This window comes from Phocoena sinus, chromosome 15 (genome assembly GCF_008692025.1).
Source record: "Phocoena sinus isolate mPhoSin1 chromosome 15, mPhoSin1.pri, whole genome shotgun sequence".
NCBI classification, from domain to species: Eukaryota; Metazoa; Chordata; class Mammalia; order Artiodactyla; family Phocoenidae; genus Phocoena; species Phocoena sinus.
This window is the reverse complement of record NC_045777.1, coordinates 84345262-84369714: the sequence shown is the minus strand read 5'-3', so window position 1 is coordinate 84369714 and position 24453 is coordinate 84345262. Positions and strand designations below refer to the sequence as shown.

General features: G+C 57.2%; 1 protein-coding gene across 5 annotated transcripts in view; it reads right to left on the bottom strand.

Annotated features, from left to right (window-relative positions):
- Nucleotides 1-24010, bottom strand: part of FBXL18 (F-box and leucine rich repeat protein 18) — a 39634-nt gene extending 15624 nt beyond the window's left edge. For 3 of the 5 annotated variants that reach the window (XR_004345824.1, XM_032605468.1, XM_032605465.1), the window contains exons 1-4: nucleotides 23861-24010; nucleotides 17845-18060; nucleotides 12697-14240; nucleotides 3940-4158 (exon numbers count right to left, since the gene is read on the bottom strand). Coding sequence is in view for 4 of the 5 variants with exons in the window: in XM_032605468.1 (XP_032461359.1) it covers nucleotides 3940-4158; nucleotides 12697-14240; nucleotides 17845-18060; nucleotides 23861-23878 (1997 nt within the window). In the remaining variant the exon portion in view is untranslated. Of the gene's footprint in view, nucleotides 1-152; nucleotides 3418-3939; nucleotides 4159-12696; nucleotides 14241-17844; nucleotides 18061-23860 lie in introns of those variants that run through there. The other 2 variants (XM_032605466.1, XM_032605469.1) reach the window with 2 other exon arrangements.
- Between the last annotated feature and the right edge of the window lie 443 nt (nucleotides 24011-24453).

Below are 24453 nucleotides of genomic sequence, written 5' to 3'. Positions count from 1 at the left end.
TTTTTTTTTAAATACTTATTTAGTTAGTTGCGGCATGCGAACTCCTAGTTGCGGCATGTGGGATCCAGCTCCCCGACCAGGGATCGAACCCGGGCCCCCTACATTGGGAGCGCGGAGTCTCAGCCACTGGACCACCAGGGAAGTCCCTGAATTTTTAGAGATACTATAAACACCAGGGAGGGGAAAACCTTAGCTAGGATTCCTCCTGGGACACTCAACAGCAAACCACAAGGACAGGGGACCACCACGAGGACTGTCCGGCAGGGTGGCCGGAGCCCTGTGACTCCGGAGACCCCCTGGTGATGGCACTTCTGTAATTCTGTGACCAGCTGGGCCTCCTCGTGGTCATGTCCCGCCACCCGAGGGACATGGAAAGCTGGGAGAGGAAAGCTGCGACGCTCTAGGCCGTGCCTCAAAGAGGCGGCCACCCTCAGCGCTCCGCCAGGGACACTGCTGACATGGGCGGATTTCCGCTCCAGAGGCTCTAAGCGCTTCACGCCCCTAGCGACCTGCTCAGCTCACATCCCCCCGCAGGAAGCGCCGCTCCAGGCCTGCACTCCAATCCTGGGCACTTATCTAAGTGCTAGCTGGACCAACCATCAAACTCCAGGACCCACCCACTAGGGGAAGGCGGGGCCTGGTTTGCGGGGAGCAGCAGAGGCAAGGCCACACGCCTTCCGCAAAGGCCCCTGACGGAGGGCAAAGGGCGGGGAGCGCTGCCCCGGAAGGAGGGAAAATTGCTTTAAACCCTCTGCCTTTTAATCCCCACAACCACTCGAGCAACTGCTGCCCCTAAATGCAAACAAAGCGCAGAGACACAGGAAACTCAGTTAAATTGGCCTCAGTTCACAGAAACAAAGTGGAATGCAGGTCCCGTTGTGAATGTGCCCATCGCCACTGGACTGCACACCTTGAAACGTCTAAAGTAACAAACTTTAGGTTATGTGTATTAAAGGGTCTTCAAAACATACCATCTCCTCTTATTAAGAAAAATAGACCTTGGCATCTCAAAGGACGTCAGCAGAGCTGGCCAGCGGGTGCACAGCCATCAGCCCTCACTACGGTTGACTCCAGATGAGCCATCTGAGGTCAACCTAAGACAGAGGTAAGTGACCTGATATCAGGGAACTGCAGTCAATTATTCGGAGACATAAGTTCCACCCCCTCCCCGACTTCTCCAGTGTGAGCTGGAAGGCTCAGAAATCCCAAGGGTCTCTGCACTTGACATCAGCGGCCCTCACACAGGCCGCCTTGGGCCAGGAGAAGTTCCCGAGCACTGCAGAGGCACACAGGTGAGAGAAGTCATAGAATATGGAGGAGCCGGCCTGAGTGGACCCTGCGGACATCACCTCACTGAACTGCTTCCCTACAGATCTCAGGCAAAGCCAAGTCACCACCTCGGGCTGGACAGACAGTAAATACTCACTTGACCAAAGGTATCTGGCAACTCGCTCAGTTAACACCCAGCGGGACCTGCGTTTACAGGAAGTCTTTGAACCTTCTGCACACGCAGCGGTCAAGTTCACGTCTGGCAGTCTCCAGGGAGATTCCCCATAGCCATCACTCAAAGCCCACGGAGCTGTATTTTGCACACAAACCAAGAGGCTTTGCTGCCTAGGTTCTCAGACCAAGGTACGGGAGAGGTGGCAGATTTAAGAGGAAGCTTAGGGTGTACGGGGGCCAGTGCGGGATGGCATTAAACCCACAGCCGTAACCTGAATCAACAGTGAACACGGTGGGCAGGGAAAGCCGGGAGGACGCAGCCTCAGGACTCGAGGCCAGGGCCCACGACAGGCGCCAGCACAGGCGGCCGCAGCACAGGCTCGCTGGTCCCAAGTCCCCCACCCGCTCCCGAAAGGAACCCCACAGTAGAGTCCCCGAGGGATGTGAAGAGACGGTCACAAACGAGGAGACGGTACCGGGCAATTAGCACATCAAGCGATGCTCCTTGGAAACAGACGCGACACAAGCTCACACGGCAGGAGGACACGCTCACCCGGTAGCCCCGGGAGGGTCTGGCAGTGTCTCGCATGAGCAAGGACAAGGGCCAAGAACACTCACGCCCACAGGGAAGCCGGGCTTAGGAGAAGCGTCCTGGAGAGCAAGCAACTGGTCAATCTCCCGAACACACCCTACAGTGCCGCTTCTAGGGACCTGCGCGGCTGCACCCAGGGAAGCCCGCACGAGGACATTCACTAGAGCAGAGAAACAATGGAAACCACCAGGATCTCCCTCAACAGAACAGACACATGGCGTGATGAATCCGCTTGGGGGGCTGCCACACACAGCACTTAGCAGGAACACACTAGCTCCACGGGAGCCACACATGGCAGATCTCGAAACAATGCTGGGTGGACAACACAGGCTGCACACCCAGATGCAACATGACACATTCAGGGACGCTGGGAACACAGGGAAACAAAACACTGTGCTTCTCATGGACGCTTGGATGGACTTCTAAAATTTAAAAAGTAAACTCACACTGGACGTTCAGGGAGCCAAAGTGGCTTTATTTTAATCAATATATGATGATATATATTGATTAAATCATATCAATATATGATAATATATATAATAATATATTATTTCTATCTTTTAAGTCTCTCAAATGTCAAAGCAATACAGAAAAAGCCAGACGCAAAGGACAAACGCTATACGGTTATACTTATAGGAGGTCCCTGGAGTACAGACAGGAAGTAGAAGGGTGGGCGCCAGGGGCTGGGGGAGGGGGAGGGGGGGTTAATGTTTAATGGGGACAGAGTTTCAGTTCGGAATGGTGAAAACACTTAAAATGGAAAAAAACCAAAACAGTTAAAATGGTAAATTTTGTTATGCGTACTTTACCAGGATTTCTCTTTAACGCAGTGCTGTAAAAAGAATGAGCAACAGCTGGATGAACGGAGAATGAGCGACTTCCAAGATACATCATTAAGTGAGAAAGCAAACTGAGTGTAAGAGAGGGGATCGGGAAAACATCTGTGTACCTGCTAATCCTACAAAAGAAACATAGGAAGGGTAACTGAGAACCGGGAACATTCGTCTCTGGGTATGGGGGGGTGGGGACAATGCGGGGGGGTGGGGACAGGAGGAGGCTGAGGGGTGGACCTCACAAGAGCTCTGACCCTCCGACCTCAGTAAGGCTTCGAACACCAGAAAAACAAGGAAGCAGGCCACGCGGGACGTGGGGTGAACGCAAAGTGGAGTCCGAGGCAGTGGGAGCGAGGAACATGGCCAGGCTGAGGGAGACGGGAAGAGGCCGGCCCCAGGTCATTCGAAGACGGTGTTTGATGGGGCGACCCAGGTGCCACCTCCCAGGAGCAGAGCAGCTGCCCCACGCGCACACCGGGGGGACGGGACAAATCAGCAAACACAGCTCAGGGAATGGAGAGCCAGGCCGTCTGCTGCTGAAGGGAGAGGCTGCGAGGAAAGAGGGGGCAAAGTGTGATGAGCCCTGTGATGCAGGGTTGGAATCAGAGGCGCAGGATGAACGTGCTGTTTTCAACAGAAACGCGGACACCTGGCCAGTGCCCTCCAAGTGTCGAGGTCACGAAAGCCAGGGAAAGGCTGCGCCCGTCACAGCCTAGAAGGCCGAGGAGACCAGGCATGGCGAGGGCTCTGAAGCAAGTCCCGCACAGAACAAGGACGAGATGGGGAAGCGGACGGGATGCTAAGGGCTGCAGGTGACTCGCAGCACCACGCACATTCCCGCCTCTGACAGCTGTGCCAGGGGAACACGGGAGGGGCTGGATGGCGAAGAGGGTCCTGTCACGCGCGAGGGAGAGGGGCTCCCACTACGCAGAACGCTGAGCCCGGGGCAGAGGAAAGGCCAGGGGGCTCACTGCATCACCGCCCAGCACTCTCTAACTCCGAGAAACAACCTCTGGCCCCCAGGGAAGCCTAGGGAGGAACAGCGCCCGAGCCCCCACGATGCGCACTCACCTGCGGAGGAGGGACTGCTGCAGGCTCCGGCAGGTGCTGAGCGACTCGCCGGTGAACAGGTGGCACACGACCACGTGCAGACAGCGCGCCATGAAGGCCAGCACAGCCTCGGGCTGTAGGGTGCCACTGCGGGACACCAGGCACAGGCGCTGCAACGCAGAGCACTGGCTCAGCGCCTGGAAGAACTGGGCGTTGGCGCTGAAGTAGGGCTGCTCCAGCCTGCAGGGAGAGAGGACGGACAGCGTGAGATCGTGGAGACGGACGCACGCTGAGCGGGGCTCCTGGTCCAGGGCCCAGACTGGCTGCCCCCAGGCCCATCCACACCACAGCCCCCAGGGGTGCCGGGTGAGGACTCAGACCCCTGGGGTCTCCCTTGGTGATCCTGATCTGGGGGGAGACCCTGCAGGCCCGACGCAACCAGATGCCCACAGACCCAGCCAAGTTGCTTCGTTCACCGCTCTGACTGCTCGGTGCGCCTACAGACCCAGAAGAGCGCGTGGCAATTGAATCGTGTCCCCCAAAAGATCTGTTGCGTTCCTAATCCTTGGTACCTGCACACGTGGCCTTATTTGGAAGCAGGATCTTTGCAGACTAAGATGAAATCACGTGGGACTGGGGTGGGTCCAGTGACCGGTTCCTTAGACACATTGTGACGGCACAGCAACACAGGAACACGCAGGGAGCTCGGGGCTGGAGTGACACGTCCACGAGCCAAGGAACCCCTCGCACTGCCAGCAGCCGCCGGAAGCTAGGGGACAGGCCTGGAACGGGCCCCCACCCAGAGCTTCCAGAAGGAACCATCCTGCCGACACCTTGACCGGGGACTTCTGACCTCTTAACTATGAGAGGGTGACTGTCTGTTGTTTTAAGCCACCTGGTCGGTGGTCATTTGTCAGGGCAGCCCCAGGACACTAGCACAGAAGCCAGGGAGAGGAAGCTGGAGCATGAACAGAGCACAGAGATCGTTTTGCAATAAATCACACAGAAGGACCAAGACGGCCCCATGGACAGAGGTCAAAGTGGATCTTGTTTACCCAAAATCTTCCCACGAGAAAACCTATTAACAAGGGTTATGCCTGGAGATCAGCAGCAGACTCGGGAACCGTCCTTATTTTATAGCACTCAGCGGCACCTCGGTCCTTCTCAGACAGGTACGTGCCTCACTTGACGCTTTTAAAACCATTCTGACTGCTGCGCAGAGTCCCGGTTACCCGGCCAGAGCCGCTTCAAGGCTGGCGGCATGAGCGGGAGAGGCCAGGCAGAGATTTCCACCCAAAGCAGGCAGAAGGCACACAGGCACCGCAGCGGGCGGGAGAAGGGCTTCACGGATGATGGAGATCTGGGCACATGTGCAGGAAACTGCAGTTCAGGGGCTACGTCTGAACCCGATGGCTGAAAAGGAGGACACTTCAAAGGGTGGCCACTGGGCACCCAGCAAGGCTCTCTCTCAACGAGCCACGAAGGCCTCTGATGGACATCGTGCCAGCCACGTGGGGCCTCAGCCCTCCGAGCAAGCCGGCCAGCCCGGGAGGACAGTGCTCTGCCAGGCTGTGCCCGAGCTGTGGAAACAGTGCCTCAGGTCGGGGTGACGCTGTCCCCTGAGGCTGGCCACCCCCAAGGCCCAGGCACTGCACAAATCACTCCCTACACAAACACGGCGTCTTGCCCGGGACTGTGGGTCTCTCTGAGCCTCAGCTCTGCCCACGGGACAGCCACTGACCCTTCAGGTGGGCCGGAGCAGCTGGCAAGACCCCCATCTCCATGCGAGACCCACAGGGAACCCCGAGAGGCCTGTCTCTCCCCGTAAACTGACGAGGCCGAGTGGGTGACTTCCTGGGACGCCCCTGAGAGGCTCGTCTGCAGCTGTAGAATCTCATCATCAAAGGAGAGAAGCTTCTGGGGTGAGTGGAAAGGCCCTCCCCCATCCCCAAGAGGCGGTGGGCCTGCAGCGGGGACAGAGTCACCACCACCACCCACCACCGCCACCCCCCCCACCCCAGGCAGAAGGAGAGCCCAAGCGCTCTGGACGCAGCGACGGCCCAGGTGACGCTGACCTGGACGAGGGTGAGGGGCCGTCCACAGGCCCAAACGAGAGCCATGTGAGCCTCGGACACAGCCTCCACAGCCCTGACACCTGGGAACACTGACAAGTCACAGGACGGGCGAGGGGTTTTAAAATCAAGTCTGCGGGGCTTCCCTGGTGGCACAGTGGTTGAGAATCTGCCTGCTAACGCAGGGGACACAGGTTCGAGCCCTGGTCTGGGAGGATCCCACATGCCGCGGGGCAACTAGGCCCGTGAGCCACAACTACTGAGCCTGCACGTCTGGAGTCTGTGCACCGCAACAAGAGAGGCCGCGATAGTGAAGAGGCCTGCGCACCGCGATGAAGAGTGGCCCCCACTTGCCACAACTAGAGAAAGCCCTCACACAGAAACGAAGACCCAACACAGCCAAAAATAAATATAAAAATAAATAAAAGATTACTATTAATTAAAAAAAAAAAATCAAGTCTGCGGTGACGGCACGTCTGTTCGGAGCCATCCTGTACGGGAGCCACCAGTCACTGAAATGCAGCAGTGAGACTGCGTTTTTAATTACACGTAAGCAGAAGTTCTAGCAAGCTCCTAAAACTGTGGGGGGAACGCAGGTCTCTCTGGGGTATGATTCTGAAAAGCCTCACCCCGTCGAGGGTTCCGGGCGCAGCAGGAAGGAAGCCCCAGGCAGGGCTGCTCAGGCACAAACATCAGGGAAAGCGCTCCCCAAGGGCTGCAGTGCTCAGCGATGCCTCACCCGCCTGACGCCACTGAATGAATTTCATCCCTAAAGAAACCCGGAAGACGTGAAGGAGCCGCGAGCCGGGCCTCTCAGAGCTGTGGGCCACGGACCCGGACCCGAGCCCCCGAACCCCTGGGCCCAGAGAGTAGGCAAGTGCATCTCGCGCACGGGTGTGAATGTTCCGAGAAGCTTATGTCTCTTAAGAAAATGTCTGAACGTATCATTTGGTTCTATCTTTTTAAAAGATCCTAAGGTAAGCATACTGTGCAGACCTGAAAGTGCGAAAACTGGAGGGGGGAGAAAAGCCCTGACCCGAGAGTCGTCCCTGCAGCAGTGAGGAAGCTGGACCGCAGGCGGCGGGAAGGACAGGCCTGCGGCACCTCGGTCACTAGGTGGCGATGCGGGTCTGCGTTACCTGCTGGGGATCTCAAGCAGACAGAGGGGAGAGACAGAGGGAGCTGCGTACTACAACGCTTTTGAACCTTTTTTTTCGGCCTGCCAGCCACTCCAGATTCCTCCCCCTGAAGGAAGCCCCCGTCACGGGTGCTCAGGGCGGGCAGGCCTGGTGGGGCGGGCGAGGCTGGCACATCCACACCGTGCTCCACTCCTCCGGGCGGTGGGCTGGCAGAGCTAACCTGACTCGAGTGACGGGCAGTGTCTTTGCTCAGGGCAGAGGAAAAGGGGCGCCTCTGTGACTGGCTTCGCCCTGGGGGGCGGGCCTCAGCCTTCTGACCTCGAAGGGTCTGGCCTCCGACGCTTGCTCTCCGAGAGGCTCTGTGGGCACAGACCGGCGCTCGGGCCGCCCCTCATCTGCCTGCCCACCTCTCAGGTGCCCCTCCGAGGCCTGGAGGGTGGCCCTGGCATAGCCTCCAGGGCCTGGCTCCAAGAAGCCCTCTCACTTACGCCCAGACGCCGCCCCAGTTCCAAGGTCAGGAGCAGCCCAGGGTGACTCAGGGTGACGTTCTCCCTTCCCCTCTCCACCAGGCAGGGCTTCATCAGGTGCCCTGCTCTGCCCAGCTTGGCATCCTCCCACTGGCGAAGTACACCACAAATCCAGAGCCTGCGAGGCCCCAGCGGGACGACGTGTTCCGGAAGGAGCGGCCCTGGCCCCAGCTGGCAAAGAGCTGCAGCTCACGGACCTCGCTGGTGGGGACGGCGGAGGCCAACCAGGGAAGTGCGGGAGCTGTCCAGGAGGCCGCCCCGGGAGCAGTGTGACAGGCAGGCACCATCTGCTCCTTTCCCTCCATCCCCCTGGGCTCCGCTTGCCACAGAAGGCAGGAATCCAGAGGAACGGGGCCATTTGGCCAAGTTCTAGAAACTGGTGTTTGTTCCGAACAGGCAGTACCCAGCCCCGAGGAGGTGTGGGCTCAGCAGCTGCGCGCACAGAAAGCCCATTATGAGAGGCAGTCAGGTCCTCAGGTCGGCCCACAAAACCCACACTGCTCGCACGGCCCTGCCCCGAGGGAAGGTCTGGGCCACAGGGATCACGTCCGAGGCCCCGGAAGTCACTTGGTGACCACAAAACGCCAGGTTACCCCCATCTGACATCCAGCGACCCCACGAGACAGGACCCGCTCCCAGCTGCCCACAGACCAGCCGTGTCTCCTGAGCAAGTTCATAAACCTTCTGGGCCCCACTTTCCTCATCTGCACAATGGGACGATAACATCGACACTCCCAAGGTTGTTAAAATGTCAAAGACCTGTAAGCACGGGGAGAGCACGTGGCAGACATACAAATACAAGCCAACGGGGGCAGCCGCAGTCTGCAGCAGCCTAAAGGGCAGCCTCTCCCTTCAGCTTCCAGAACATCCCCACCCCCACCTCCTCTCCCAGACAGCACCTACCAAGTCCTCATCCTCCTGACCAGATCCTGTTGGGCGGTCTCTCCAGTGCAAGCGCAAGCTGGCGGACCTGGGAGATGGTCCTCCTCCCTGGGGGTTGGGGGGAAGGGCCGGCGGGGGGGGTCCAGGCTTCTCCAACCCACACGCGTGCAGCCTCACCCCTGCCTTCCTCTCTCAGCCACGTGGCAGCCACGTCAGCTCAACGGCTCAGGCCAGAAGCCCTGGCGCCGCCTGGAGCCCCCAGCCTCAGCGCCCATCCCATGCACCCAGTCAATCAGCAGCTTCCCCGTGAAGTCAGAAGCTGGCTATTCCTGGCCATGCCCCAACCCCCGCTCTCACCTGGCTGCTCCCTGACGGTGGCCCTGCCGCTGCCCCCAGGCCACTTGCGGCACAGCAGCGAGACCTGCCCTGCTTCCATTCTGGCTCCCGAGACCCTGGCACACCCATCTCGGGCCCTGCGCTCTCAGCTCTGTCCAACAGAACCTTCTGGGCAGAGGGGAGTGTCTGTATGTGCTCTGTCCAGCACAGTGGCCACCAGCACACGTGGTTACTAAGCACCGAGACGTGGCTGACGCCACCAAGGAACTCGATGCTTGGTTTTATCTCATTTTAGTTCATGTAAACGTAAGTCACCCTGTGGGTCGTGGATACCGTACCGGCTGATGTGACTCTACCTGCCTGGCCCAGAGCACTCTTCCCCCAGGTTCTGCTTTCTAACTCACCTCCCTGGGTTCTCTGCTCAAAGCTCACCTCCTTCATGAAATGTACCCCAAATGCCACCCCCGCACCCAGGCATCCGTCACCCTGCTCTGCTTCTCCTCCCCGGCGTTTGTTACCGTCTAACATACCGTACGCTTCCTTTACCTTGACTGTTGGTCTGTTTTCCCCACTAGAACGTAAGCTCCCCGAGGACAAGGATCTTTGTTTTGTTCAGTGTCCTGGGTGCCTGGAACAGTGCCTGGCATAAGAGGTGCTCATGTATTTGCTGAATGGATGAAGAACCATAACGTGTATTGTAAGTGCCAAGTCCTGTTCTAAGTGTCTTATAAGGATGAATCCCTTTGGTCTGAACAGCCCCACTTTACTGAACAAGGACTGGGCACAGACAGCCCAAGGTCCACCCAGGCCTTCTGACTCTGAGGCCCCTGCCGTGGGTCCTGCCTGCCTCCACCCAAGGCTAGGGTCTATCTCCTGGACGAGGAGATGCAGGGACATGGAACCAGCTTGGACGCCACGCCCACTCCTCACTCCTCCAGGCAGAGCAGCCCTGAAGGGGCCAAGCACAGGCCTCGTGCAGGGAATCCAGCAGCCCCGGTGAGCTGGGAGCACCTGCTGTCTCCAGGTGGCCATGCAGGCAGCAGACATCTGATATGACACTGTGGGACTTCCCTGGTGGCGCAGTGGTTAAGAATCCGTCTGCCAATGCAGGGGACACGGGCTTGAGCCCTGGTCCGGGAAGATCTCACATGCCGTGGAGCAACTAAGCCCATGCGTCACAACTACTGAGCTTGCGCTCTAGAGCCCGCGAGCCGCAACTACTGAAGCCTGCACGCTTAGAGCCCGTGCTCCGCAACAAGAGAAGCCACCGCAATGAGAAGCCCGCACACCGCGACGAAGAGTAGCCCCCACTTGGCGCAACTAGAAAGCAAGCCTGTGCACAGCAATGAAGACCCAACGCAGCCAAAATTAATTAATTAATTAATTTTAAAATATGACACTGTGGACATGAGGCAGAAAGGACGTTGGAGAGAGAAGGCCAGTTTTCATTACCTGCCTTGAAGCACTGTGACTTTTTATCTTATCTTATTTTTATTTTTTTGGCCGCATCGCGCAGGCACATGGGATCTTAGTTCCTCAACCAGGGATTGAACCCGCACCCCTTGCAGTGGAAGCGTAGAGTCTTAACCACTGGACCACCAGGGAAGTCCCGTGACTTTTTAAGCTACGTGAATGTATGAGTTTATTTTACTTTCACTGATTTCTCTATTGATCAAACACTCCTCAATAACGAGCACGTGTTTTGACCACAGCGTGGTTAGAAAAGGCGCCAAGTTTAAGAGGGTAGCAAGAAAGCCAAAACACTGAGGACAAAAATGACAGATCCAGAAATACTCTGGCTCTGAGTTTAGTTAAATTAGAACTCAAATGCTCCCTCAGGCTCCCCGAACTAAGGGACATTCAATTCCTGATCACGAGAATCCAACAGGGTAACTGGACAGCAGACCTGGTGGTTTTTCGTCTGTTGGATGTATTTTGTGGTCCACCTGCAGCTTCAAGTTATGCATGGCCCACTGACCACTCACTTCACAACTGTCCTTCTGGAAAGGCCACTGATGTGACAGTGAAGGCACAGGAGGGGACAAGGTGGGAGGAGGCACTGGATGGAGATGAACCAGCGAAAAGGGAGGGAGCTGAGAGCGATCTGGGCAAGAGGGGCAGCATCGTCTGAGATGGCAGCCAGGCTCACCCTGTGAAGGGCGAGGGGCAGGGGCTGTGGCCAGGGCCCCTCCCCACTCACTCACAGGTGGCGCCCCGCCCCACAGGGCAGGAGGGGGCCAAGCCACGTGGGAGGCCAGGCTTGGACCCCGGGCCGCAGCCCTCACGCTGGCAGGGACTGGGCAGGGGGCCCGCAGCGTGTGTTGCCCTGGGGTCGGCAGGCAGCCTGACAGAGAAGCTCTGGGAGGCTCCAGGACCGGGGCAGCAAAGCTCCACCTCAAATCCGGTTCATTTCCTGCCTTCTACGGGGAGAGTGGAGGTCCGAAAAGGACACGCTTGTCTCCATTTTGTGTGGCTCTGGGGCCCAGGTCGAGCACTGGACTTCGATGACCCGGGCGGACCTCAGCTCCTCCCTCAGGCATCCGCTGCCTCTCCATGAAGCAGGAACGACGAAGGGCCCAGTGAGGAGATCAAGCTAGACGGCGCCACAGAGCCCCCAGCCTGGTGCCCGGCCCGCAGCGAAGACACACGGTGAGTGCTCACTGGTGCGGCGATGACGACACGCGCGCATCCCCGTGGCCCGATGACGCCCTCACCCGGCTGCCCCACCAGCTCCAGCCTCATGGAGAACAAGCCCAGCGGCCACTCCCTCCCCCACCCGAAGCCCTCGCAGAGCTGAGGCCTGAGGCCACCACGACGTTTAGGAAACTGCAGTTTTTCAAGATCAGATCTGTAGACATTTTCAGATCCGGCTCAGGTTAACAAAGGCTGGCCCTCTAAATGCTGGGCCCTCACGAGAACAGCCTTCACGCCACAGCATGAGTCGCCGGGGATCATTCCGCGTCGGGGCCCAGGAAATCGCCAGTGGCCCTCCAACAACTGCCTGGGTGGGGGAAGCCCTGCCGGGGTCCGTGGGTCCCGCCAGCCCGCACTCTCCAGGGGCGGCCCCTCAGGTCAGCCCGGCCGGCCTGCTCCGGGCACCGCCTTCTGAGCCCGCCTCTCCATCTCCCCTCCCCGGCCCGGCCCCTGCAGTCCGGCTGGGAGGCCAGAGGGACGTCTCCAAACTGGAACCCAGACCCTCCCTCTGCGGGCTGAAGTCCTTCAGCACCTTCACCTCACCTGACGCCCCCGCGCCCCCGGTCAGAATCCTCTGGCCTCAGAGCACGCTGCTCGTTTGTAAGCCTCGGGGGCTTCGACACACGCTGCCTTCTTTCCCGGAAAGCCTGCGCCTGCATCTCCTGGCTAACCCCGACTCATCCTTCAAGACTCGCAAAGCTAGGCTCCACTCCCGGCCCCCCACCTACCAGCTCCGTCATCTGGCAAGAACTGCGTCCACCTCGTGGGACGGGCACGAGGATTAATAAGATCACGTACGCAGCAGCGTCCTAGGGCCCAGGCACTGAAACAGCCACAGGCAACGAGGACGACGTGCCAGGCTCGGGCGGCACTGCCTCCTGCACACCCTCCCTGGGCGCCGCCAACGGCCGCTTCCCGAGCCCCCGCGCCCCGAGCCCCACCACTGCGCACAGTCCCTCGTCAGCACCCCCCCAAGACTCTCAGCCCCTGGAGGACAGGCCTGCACCCCGCTCGCCTCAGCAGGTGCGCAGCGGGTAGGCCAACATCTGCCGAGCAGAAGGCCGTGCGCCCCTAAGGCCTCCCCACAGGGCCGGCAGAGGCCACGGCGGGGCGGCCGGGGGCCCTCACCTGAGGTCCTTCAGCCGCTTGCAGTGCTTCAGCATGTCCGCGAGGGCGGAAGTGTAGGCCACCTTGCCCATCGTGCCCAGGTGGGCCAGGGACAGGGACTGGAGCTGCTGGCACTGGACGCCGATGCTGACCAGCCCGGAGCCTGTCAGGATGCTGGGCAGCTGGGCCAGCGTCAGGTGCCTCAGGAAGGCCAGCTGGCCGATGGCGGCCACCTCCGAGTCCCCCACGCTCTGTGCCCGGCCGCAGGGGGGGAGCGAGTTGCGGATGGCGGGCTCGTTGCGCGGCATGGCAGACGAGAAGTTGGACCCAATCAGCTCGAGACGGTCCAGGAACGGCACGCTCTTCAGCAGCGACCAGAACACAGAGGACGGCAGGGGGCCCGCCTGCCCGGAGAAAGGGTCGGGGCCGGACGGCACGCCGATGCGGACCTTCTTGCCAAAGCCGCGGGGCACAGCGTGCGTGGCAGGCTGGACGGGCGCGCGGTCAGCCCGTGGCGCCGAGTCAGCGACGGCGCAGACGGGCAGTGACAGGGAGCGCAGGTGGCAGAGCCGTGCCAGCAGCTGGCACAGGTGCCGGCCGGGGCCCTCGGGGCTGTGGTGGTGGGCAGCCGAGAGGTTGAGGTGTCGCAGGTTGCCGCAGGCTGCCACCAGCGTCTCCAGGATGCCACTATCGATGTCGTCCTCTGCCTTGCGCAGCAGGGAGTCGGGCGCCAGGCAGTGCGCACAGCCGCTGAGGTTCAGGCCAGCCAGGCTCCGGAGGTCCCTGCCGCCATCGATGACGCGCCGGATCAGGTGGCCGCCGGACAGGGCACAGCGGCTGAAGCTGAAGTAGAAGGGGCTGCTGAACTTCATGTGCTGGAGGAGGGCCGAGCCGTTGAGCCAGGACTTGGGCAGCTGCAGTGCGTCCAGCGCCACGTTACGGGCCATGGACTCCAGGAGGTTCTTGGTGGCCCCGCTCTCAGCAAAGCTGCCGGGCACGGAGATGAGGAAGGCGTGCAGGTTCTCGGGCGTGCGGTCGCTGAGCACAGCCAGGTAAAGGCGCACCACCTCCTGGTTGATGTAGCCGGGGGCCAGGCGGGCGTAGAAGACGCGCAGGTGCTGATAGCGTGGCACGTTGCTCTGGCCCACCATGAGCTGGCCCGAGAGCACGGCGCCCTCGCGCGTGCGGTCCAGGATCTCGAAGTACAGCAGCAGCTTCTCGAGGCTGGTGCAGCAGGGCACCACGCCGTACGAGGGCGTGTACAGCGTCTGCTTGAGCTCCCGCACACGGCTCAGCGTGGCCTTGCACTCACCGCTCAGCTGGCTGGCGTCGAAGCCAGGGCTCACGTCAATGGCCAGGGAGCGCAGGCGCTGCAGGGCCGACAGAACCTTGGAGAGGCGCAGGGAGGTCAGGTGGCAGCCCGAGAGGTTCACCTTCACCAGGCCGCGGCAGCGGGCCACGTGCTCCACCGTGCTGCCCGACAGCCAGTAGCAGCCGGCCATGCTGAGCTGCTGGATCTCCCAGCCAATCTCCGTCACCAGCTGCTTCACCTTGTCCTCGCTGGCCTGTGGGTGGGCGGGGGGGGGGGAGAGAGGGGCTGCAGGCACCGGCGTCTCCTCCACCCTCACCCCCCAGACCGCGCTCTCCACCGTGACAGTCAGGGAGCCGCGGGGGGCACGGCAGAGGCCCCACTCCAGCTGAGGAGGGGCAATGAGGGCAGGGCTGGCGCCTCGCCCCCCCCCCCCCCCCACCGCCTGCTTACCTTCCACCGACAGTCAGGAGCCTCAGCCAGGCAGGAATGGAAAATGGGGCAGCCCCTGTGGAAAAGTCTGGTGGCTCCTCCAAAAGCTAAACAGAGCTACCACGTGACCCACAATTCCACAGCCAGGTGTACACCAAAGGGGACTGAAAGCGGGGACTCAGACTCCTGCACACCCATGTCCACGGAGAACCGTTCACAACAACCGGAAGGTGGCAACAACCCAGCCGTCCATCAACGGATGAACAGGTAAAGGCAATGGGGTCCATCCATGCAGTGGAATTCTACTCGGCATGGAGAAGAGTGAGATCCTGACGCTGCTACAGCATGAGTGAACCTTGAGGACATGATGCCCAAAGAAGCCAGTCGTAAAGATCACATGTTGTATGATCCACTTATATGAAAGATCCAGAACAGGCAAAACCAGAAAGAGAAAGTAGAAAAGAGGTCACCAGAAGCCTGGGCAAAGGGGACATGGGAGCTATTGCTTAATAGCTCCAGAGTTTCTGTTTAAGGCGATGAGAAAGTTTTGGAAAGAGTGATGATGGTTGCATAACACTGTGAATGTACTTAGGGCTAACGAAATGGTACACTTAAAAGTGGTTAGGGGGGCTTCCCTGGTGGCGCAGTGGTTGAGAGTCCACCTGCCGATGCAGGGGACACGGGTTCGTGCCCCGGTCCGGGAAGATCCCACATGCCGCGGAGCGGCTGGGCCCGTGAGCCATGGCCGCTGAGCCTGCGTGTCTGGAGCCTGTGCTCCACAACCGGAGAGGCCACAGCAGTGAGAGCCCCGCGTACCGCAAAAAAAAAAAGAAAAGTGGTTAGAGGACTTCCCTGGTGGTGCAGTGGTTAGGAATCCGCCTGCCAGTGCAGAGAACACAGGTTAGAGCCCTGGTCCGGGAAGATCCCACATGCCATGGAGCAACTAAGCCCGTGTGCCACAACTACTGAGCCCACGTGCCACAACTACTGAAGCCTGCGCACCTAAAGCCTGTGCTCCGCAACAAGAGAAGCCACTGCAATGAGAAGCCCGCACACAGCAACGAAGACCTAACATATCCAAAAAAAAAAACGTGGTTAGGATGGGAAGTTTCACGTTAGGTGGGATTTTTTGAAATCACATAGTGGAATCACACCCTGGAAGCGTTCTTTCGCTGTCACTTTCCTTTACGTCACATGCACTTTCATATCATTAAATGTTCCTCAAAAACCTGGCCTGGACGGCCTAGGCAGCCACAGTATGTCCAGTAGGGGGCCCAGTGGCCACCAAGGGCTTCGGACAACACGGCATCCATGTACGTAAGGCTTGTGCACGTGATCACTTCTCTACAGCAAATGTACACACACAGAACTGTGCAGACGAAGGACACACGTTCTAAACGCTCCAGACAGACTGTGCGCCTGCCCTTCCTCTACAGTAAAGGACCCTCGTGGGCAGGAAGCCTGACCTCAGTGCTTTGGGGAGTAAGTTCAGCTCTCCATCAGGGAGGAGCACGGTGCTCTCACAGAAAGAGACTGAGCTCTAAGGGACCTCATTCTGGGTTTCAAAGGCATCACTGCCCAGCCAGCAACAGCAGGAGGAGCCCCTCCAAGTCCCCTAAAATTTGAGTCAAGGGCAAGGCCTCTGTTTATCTTTAAAATAGGTCATCAACTGATTTTCCAGGTTGCAGGCAATTCGGCGAGGACAGGAGAATCTTCTCAGTAAGCAGTGGTGGAAGGCGTGAATAGCTGTGTGCAGAACAGTGAGCCTCACCCTGACCTCACGGCATGTGTGGAGATGAACACAAAAGGATCACAGACCTGCCGTAAGAGCTAAACCTATAAACTTCTGTAAGACAACATAGAGGGTGCTGGGAATACTGGACAGCCACAGGCAAAAGAATGAAACTGGACCACTATCTACACCATACACCAAAATTAACCCAAAATGGATTAAACACCTGAACGTAAGACCAGGAACCATAAAGCTCCTAGAAGAAAATATAAGTAGTAATAAGCTCCTTGACATCAGTCTTAGTGATGATTTTTTGAAATCTGACACCAAAAACAATAGAAGCAAAAAGAAACAAGAGGAACTACATCACCTGAGCAGTTTCTGCACAGCAGAGGGAACCAGCAACAAAATGAAAGGCAGCCTATTAAATGGGACAAGATATTGCAAATCATATATCTGATAAGGGGTTAATATCCGAAATATACAGAGAACTCATACAACTCAATAGCAAAGAAACACCCCTATTAAAAAAATAGATAGAGGGGCTTCCCTGGTGGCGCAGTGGTTAGGAGACTTCCCTGGTGGCGCAGCGGTTAGGAATCCACCTGCCAGTGCAGAGGACACGGGTTCGAGCCCTGGTCTGGGAGATCCCACGTGCCGCGGAGCAACTAAGCCCGCAAGCCACAACTATTAGCCTACGTGCCACAACTACTGAAGCCCACGCGCCTAGAGCCTGTGCTCCGCAACAAGAGAAGCCTGTGCACCGCAATGAAGAGTAGCCCCTGCTCACCGCAACTAGAGAAAAGCCCGCGTGCAGCAACAAAGACCCAACACAGCCAAAAAAATAAATTAAAATTTTCTAAAAAGTTAAAAAGAAGAAAGAAGACAACGCAGGAGAAAATCTTCATGACCTCAGGCTTCACAAAGATTTCTTCAACGAAATACAAAAAGCATGAACTCAAAAATTCAATAAATTGGACCTCACCAAAATTAAAAACTTACGCTCTTCAAAAGACACTATTAATCAAAATGAAACGGCAAGCCACAGACTATAAGAGAAAATATTCACAACACATCCCACAAAGAACTTGTACCAGAATATATATGGAACTCCCAAAACTCACTAAGAAAAAGATAGACAATAATGAATGGGCAAAAGCCTTGCACAGACACTTCTGAGATGTACAAATGGCCCACGCACCTGAAGAAAGCATAATCGACAGCATCCTCCACCAGAGAATACAAGTTAAAACTACAATGAGATACCACCTCCCATGCATCACAATGGCTAAACTGAAAAGACTGACACCACCAAGTGTTGACGAGGATACAGAGCAACCAGAACTCTCGGATGCCGCTGGTGGGGAGAGGTGGTGCCTCCAACAGTGCTTAACTCCACAGGAAAGCCCAACACTGACAGTGGGCCCGCACGTCCATTCCTGGGTACCTATCTACCAGGAAGTCAGTCTCCCTCCTGGCCCAGTGCCAAGGCACAAGACCCTTCCAGAAGAGCGCCTGCTCTACCTGTGCTCTGGCCCAGATGGCACACTACCTGCACTTTTGGGCCCCTGACTTTTGCCGTATCATCCCTGCAAGTGCCCCACCACTGCCAGGCTGTGCGGGGCCTCAGTCGGGCACCTCGGTTGTTCCCCATCTCTGCCCCCGGCATGCCAAGCGCCACCCCCAAGCCCCTCACCTCATAGTCCTTCTGCAGCAGCACCGTGTGGGTGAGGCTCTTGTCCAGGCACAGCGCTGCGAGCTTCCGGCAGGTGCGCCGGACGTTCAGAATCAAGTCTATGCTGGGGACGTGGCTCAGGATGTGCAGGAGGATCTCATCCGAGAAGCCCAGGAGGTGGGCACCATCTGCCACCGCGGCCGCTGCAGGGGGCGCATCGCCGGCGCTGGATGTGTCCTGAAAACAAGGGGCATCAACTTCCATGGGATCCCCCAGGGTGGCCCTCAGGCAAGGGAAGCCTTCACCACAGTCCGTGGGGAAGAAGAGACTGTTACCAAAAATCTTAACTGCAGATTAAAGAGTCCCCAACATTCTTCGAAAGCCCCTTTCAATCTGCACACCAGGATCGCTCTTCAAAAGTGACAGATTTGAGGGCTTCCCTGGTGGCGCAGTGGTTGAGAGTCCGCCTGCCGATGCAGGGGACGCGGGTTCGTGCCCCGGTCCGGGACGATCCCACATGCCGCAGAGCAGCTGCGCCCGTGAGCCATGGCCACTGAGCCTGCGCGTCCGGAGCCTGTGCTCCGCAACGGGAGAGGCCACAACAGTGAGAGGCCCGCGTACCGCAAAAAAAAAAAAAAAAAAAAAAAAGTAACAGATTTGAAATTTAAGAGAGATTTTTCCTACTGAAGGTCTCCAGACAAGTCTGGCAGGTTTCCAACTCAACTCATGACCATCGGCGAGGTTGTCCATTTGTAAAAGCTGCTATTCTGCCCCCACCCTGCTCTGCCCCTAATGGCAGGCAGTATTCTTAAAACATCCTTGGGCCGGTGAATTCCATCAAGAAACAATGATAATTGGTCTTCACCAATAACAACAGTGCCTTCACCTCCCAGGGTTGCTCTGATGGGTAATGAGTTACCATTATGTGTATGATATGTGTATCAGCTCTTCAGGACAGCACTGGATGCAAATGAGAGAATGAAACTATGAGGCCCTAATAAATAAGAAACGGCACCTACCAGACCAATGACATTTTTAAATCTCAAGATTCATAACAAACAATAGGAACTGCACAACTTCTCTCCACTTATCAGACTTCCTGGTTAGAAATCCACGTTGGGGGCTTCCCTGGTGGCGCAATGGTTGAGAATCTGCCTGCCAGTGCAGGGGACACGGGTTTGAGCCCTGGTCCGGGAAGATTTCACATGCCACGGAGCAACTAAGCCCGTGCACCACAGCTACTGAGCCTGCGCTCTAGAGCCCGCGAGCCACAACTACTGAAGCCCCCACACCTAGAGACTGTGCTCTGCAACAAAAGAAGCCACCACAATGAGAAGCCTGCGCACTGCAACGAAGAGTAGCCCCCGCTCACCGCAACTAGAGGAAGCCCGCGTGCAGCAATGAAGACCCAACACAGCCAAAAATAAAATAAATAAAAGAAAAAAAAAAAGAAAGAAATCCATGTTGGTATTTCCAGTAAGATGTCCACTCATCTTATTGTTTCATTCTGCTTTTGCAAATATCTACAGAAGGTTTTCTGCCCTAATGTGGGCTTCCCGTCTTACTGACCAGTGCCTGTACAACCAAGACAAAGAGGGGATAGACCTATGTCAGTGTGCCGTGAAATCCCCAAATCAAGGCCAAAGGAACTGGGATGCTCTAAGAAAAGCCCATGGTGGGCAGGAATCCCTGTATCTTCCCAACACCTCCTGAAGGGCCCCTCCTGCCTTAAACGTCCTCACTGATGGGGTGCCTCTCTGACACTCCCAGGAGGGAGAGTACCCAGAACTATTTCTACTGCCTTTTCCAGTGATTCTGTCTACGAGCCCCGCCTCCTCTGTCCTGCCTCTTTTTCCATACATATTTGCATGGATGGAAGCCTCCAGGCTTGGAAAGCCCTGCTGCTGCCATGGCAACCGTTAAGTCCAGGGAGGAAGGCCCTGTCTGCACACCCCACACAGGCACCAGGGGCTTCCCGGGAGCTATGACTGCGACACCCCTCCAGCCTCTGCATCCGGCCGAGCCCTTGCCAGGACGGGAAAGGTTTCCCCGATTACTGCCCACCCTTTCAACAGCATCGGCCCCTCCCACTCACCCTTCTTCCTGAGAGGCAGTAGCCAGACTTGCCTTCCCTTCCCTCCTTCCTTCCGAAGTGCCCTCAATCCTGTCTCCCTCCTCCCACCTTTACAGGGGCAGAAGGCAGCCATCAGACCCAACTCCATAGCTGCCCTGGGTCACTGTATTCTGGGGTCTAGTGTTTTGAACCATATGTGACTTTCCTGACAAATTTCCCAGACCCAATCATCTGGGATCATCCCAGACACCTGTTAAAAAATCCGATTCCCAGGCCACATCCTAGACCTAGGGACTCTATCTCCTGAGAGAGAGGCTGGGACCAGGGGCAATCCTTATCAGGCAAGCTTGGTATACACGGCTCCTGGGCACAAGTGGGAAGAGCTGGGCCTGAATTCCACCGAGAAGCCTGAGGCTGACCCCTTCTGATGCCCAATTCGCAGATTTATCAAAGTAAGAACGCCACTGCAGAGCAAAGAGAACACGGGGCAAGACACTCCCAGAAACTCCAGCATCATATCATTTCCAGTTACAGTATGGAATACTGAATTTCTCTCAAAACCACCTAGAAATCACATGAATTAAAAAAAACAAAACAAAACAGGTGAGCTGCAGCTTCCTCCGTCCAGTCTCAGCACCCCCGACGCGATCGCCTTCTCCACATGCTGTGCCCCAGTGCTGTCCTTAGGCCAGCACCCCCTGTCCTGGGACAGGCGTTCAGGGCAGCAGGCCTGGACGAGAGGAGCAGCCGCCGGGCAGCAGGTCAGATTGGTTCCCCACCCCCCACCCCACCCCTGGTCTCCCGACGGCCAAGCCTGGGAGGCCCAGTCATGCTGGGTTTGCAACAGTTGAGTCTTTTCCCTGGAATGGAGGCTTCATTTCTAAGTCCGTGTACCTTCCCCCAGGAAAGGCAGCCAATTCTGCAGAGGTAACAGCAAATAGGGGGCCGCCACCAGAAGGGAGGGAGGAGGCCTCCGAGCTTCTTCACCTCCGAGAGGGTGTGTGAGTAGCCCCCGCTCACCACAACTAGAGAAACCCGGTGCACAGCAACAAAGACACAATACAGCCAAAAATAAATAAATCAAATAATAATAAATTTTTTTTAAAAAGAAATAGAAAAAAATGGGCAATAAGTACATAGAGGGAAGTTCATTACAACATCCTTTTGCAAGTGTGTGGAATTTTACATTTTCCTCTCACTGTTGTGGCCTCTCCCGTTCTGGAGCACAGGTTCCGGACGCGTAGGCCCAGCGGCCATGGCCCACGGGCCCAGCCGCTCCGCGGCACGTGGGATCCTCCCGGACCGGGGCACGAACCCGCGTCCCCTGCACCAGCAGGCAGACCCTCAACCACCGCGCCACCAGGGAAGCCCTACATTTTACTTTTGTTTTTGGTTTTTTTGATCACAGGAGTGACCTGAGGGATGCTTCTCACATTGCCCCTCTTCGTAAGCCTCTGCTTCTCCAGTTGGCATTTTCTGGAATGTCCCCTGTCCCATGGCACTCAGGCCTCCAAGCCTTTCCACAAGCTGCCCCCTCCACCCAACGTGCCACCACACAAAAGAAACTGCTACTCTCGGAACTTCAGCTCCAAGGCTCCGTCCCCAGGAAGTCCTTCCAGCATCCCCCAGACACATTTAACTCACCTTCTCCTCCACTGCCGCCCCAGCTTACCCTCCCCCTCTCCAGTCTCCAGCCTCATCAGGTGAACTGTACTGGTTTGTTGCTTGCCTGTCTCCTCCCTAGGCCAGGAATGGCTCCTGAACAGGGATCACTTTCTAATGCCCAAGGGAAAGAGCCACTGAACTGGGTGTCAACAAACCACGGCTTCAGAATCATTTGAAGAGCTATTAAAAACGCAGAGCCTGACTCCTCAGAAACTCAGGGAGCAGTCCTAGACATATGCATTTTAAGCCCAGCAAGGACCCTCAAAATCAGACCACCCCATTCTGAAATCAGAGAGTGGGGATGGTGGCACAACCTCGTGAATAGATTTTAAAACCACTGCATTATACACTTTAAAAGTAAACTTTGGGACCTCCCTGGGAGCCCAGTGGTTATGACTTCGTGCTTCCATTCATTGCCAGGGGCGTGGGTTCGATCCCTGGTCAGGGAACTAAGATCCTGCATACCACACGGTGCAGCCAAAAATTTTTAAAAACTGAAAAAAATAAAATAAAATAAAAGTGTAAATTTTATGGTATGTTAACTGTATCTCAGTCAATCAATCAATCAATAATTAGACTGTCCCAGGGACTTCCCTGGTGGCACAGCGGTTAAAAATCCGCCTGCCAATGCAAGGGACATGGGTTCCAGCCCTGGTCTGGGAAGATCCCACATGCCGTGGAGCCACTAAGCCCATGCGCCACAACTACTGAGCCTGCGCTCTAGAGCCCGCGAGCCACACCCACTGAGCCTGTGTGCCACAAGTACTGAAGCCCGCACGCCTAGAGCCCATGCTCCGCAACAAGAGAAGCCACCACAATGAGAAGCCCACGCACCACAACGAAGAGTAGCCCCCGGTAACCGCAACTAGAGAAAAGGCCACATGCAGTAACAAAGACCCAACACAACCAAAAATTAAAAAATAAATTTATAAAAAATAAAATTTTTTTTAAAATAATTAGACAGTCCCAGAGAAAGGGACCTTGATCATGTCCAGGAGAGAGCATGACTCCCCCTCTCTCCTCTCAAGCCAAAAGACCCTCACGATGGGACAAGAGGCCTCATTGGTCAGGGCCTCGACATATGATTCAAGGAACAGAGGGGCCTTTGCGCCAGGACCCCGTAAGGCAAGGTGCCAGACAGCACACCCCCCCCACAAGCACACGCGACTAACGGGAATCTGCTAACACAGCCAGGCTATACCCCCAGGATTCTTCCTGGGGGAGCTGGTACTCTCTGGCCCTTCAATCCTACTACCAGCGAACAGGTGGGCCCCACACCTTCCCCCTCAATCAAGGGGCCACTTCCGAGCCAAATCCGCTTCCAATGAAGAACAGCTGTCGGCAACCCCAGCCGCCTCCCACGCACTCATGCCGAACCCGCTCCTGCTAGCCGGAGCACGAGCAGGAATACGCTCGACGGTCTGAGTCCCAGACCACAAGTATAAATACAGGTGCACAAACAGGTAGCTGGGAATCAACAAAAGGGAAGACCCTAGTCACTGTCCGGATCCCCCATTTCCTGGTCTACAGAGAAAATACCCTGCACCCCATTACAGGAACTCGGTGGGTTTCTCCGTCGGACCCAGATTTGTGGAGCACTGGGGAAGAAATTCTGGGTGAGTCACAAGTCTCCCAGGTGAAATGGATTTTCTTCCACCACCCCCCAAAGTCACACAAGCAGGCTCAGAGGAAAGTGGGCTGGACTGAAACCGAACGTTCAGCGACACAGGATGGGATGGGATGGGATGGGATGGGATGGGAAGGGACGTGGACAGGGAGGGGGAACGTCAGAGCTCCAAGGGCTGAGCCGAGGCACAGGGGCATGGGAAGAGGGCCTGGGAGACCTAGAGGAGCTGGAAACTCTGGGGAAGACGGGAGAGGGGGTGAAGTCTGCCGATCAGGAATGCGGGACCGGCAAACGGATGGAAAACCGAAAGTTGAGAGAGCTTATGCCCTCGGATACAGGATAAGGTGCTAGGGGGCGGGATGGGTCAAGGATGGGGGATGGGGCAAGGGGCAAGTGGCAAGGCCAGAGCAGGGATGGGAAGGACGGGGCGAGGCCAAGGCCAGGGTAGGGGTAGGAAGGACCAAGCCAGGCCGACGTCAGGGTCGGAGTGAGGGCCGCGGCGGCGGTCAGGATGGGAAGCTGAGAGCCAGCCGAGGTCAGGACGGGAAGGATGGAACGGGAAAGGGAGCGAGACGGAAAGGACGCAGGGAAACCGGAGTCGGGGTGGGGAGGACCGAGCGCGACCAAAGCCGCCGGGCAGGGAGGAGAGTAGAGACAGGCGCCTGCCGTACCTCTCCGATGCTGGCCATGTCGAGGGCGGGACGAGCGGCTGCCGCCGGAGCCACAGCTCCGGGGCCTCCCGCCTGGCTGGCCAGGGATGCTCAAAGCCGGCGCGTCAGAGGCTCCACAGAGACCCGGGGCAGGGGGCGGGCCGCTCTCTACTTCCGGCGCCCGCCGATACGCACTTCCGCTATCCCACGGGCGAGTCCCGCGCGGCCGCCATGTTGGGTGCGGCGCGCAGCCAAGGACCCGGTAGGGCTGGGTAGAGCGCGGGCATCCTGGCACTTGCTCTCCGAAGTCATGTCCCGGTCCTCTGCTCTCTACACGCCCCTTTCCAGCCACACAGGCCCTCTCTTGCCGGCCCAGCACTCTCCTGACTCTAGGCCTTTGCATTTGCCGGTCCCAGTGCCTGCAACGTTCAGAAACCACCTGTCAGAGAGCCGGTCCCTGACCCCCTTGCAGAAAATAGCATCACCCCCTCCCCATCCTCGCAAACACACACCTAACCTAACAAATAACCTTATCCTCTGTTATTTTTCTCCATAACTCTATGCACTATCTGATCTCCTGTACCTTTTTTTTTTTTTTCCTGTCCTCCCCAATA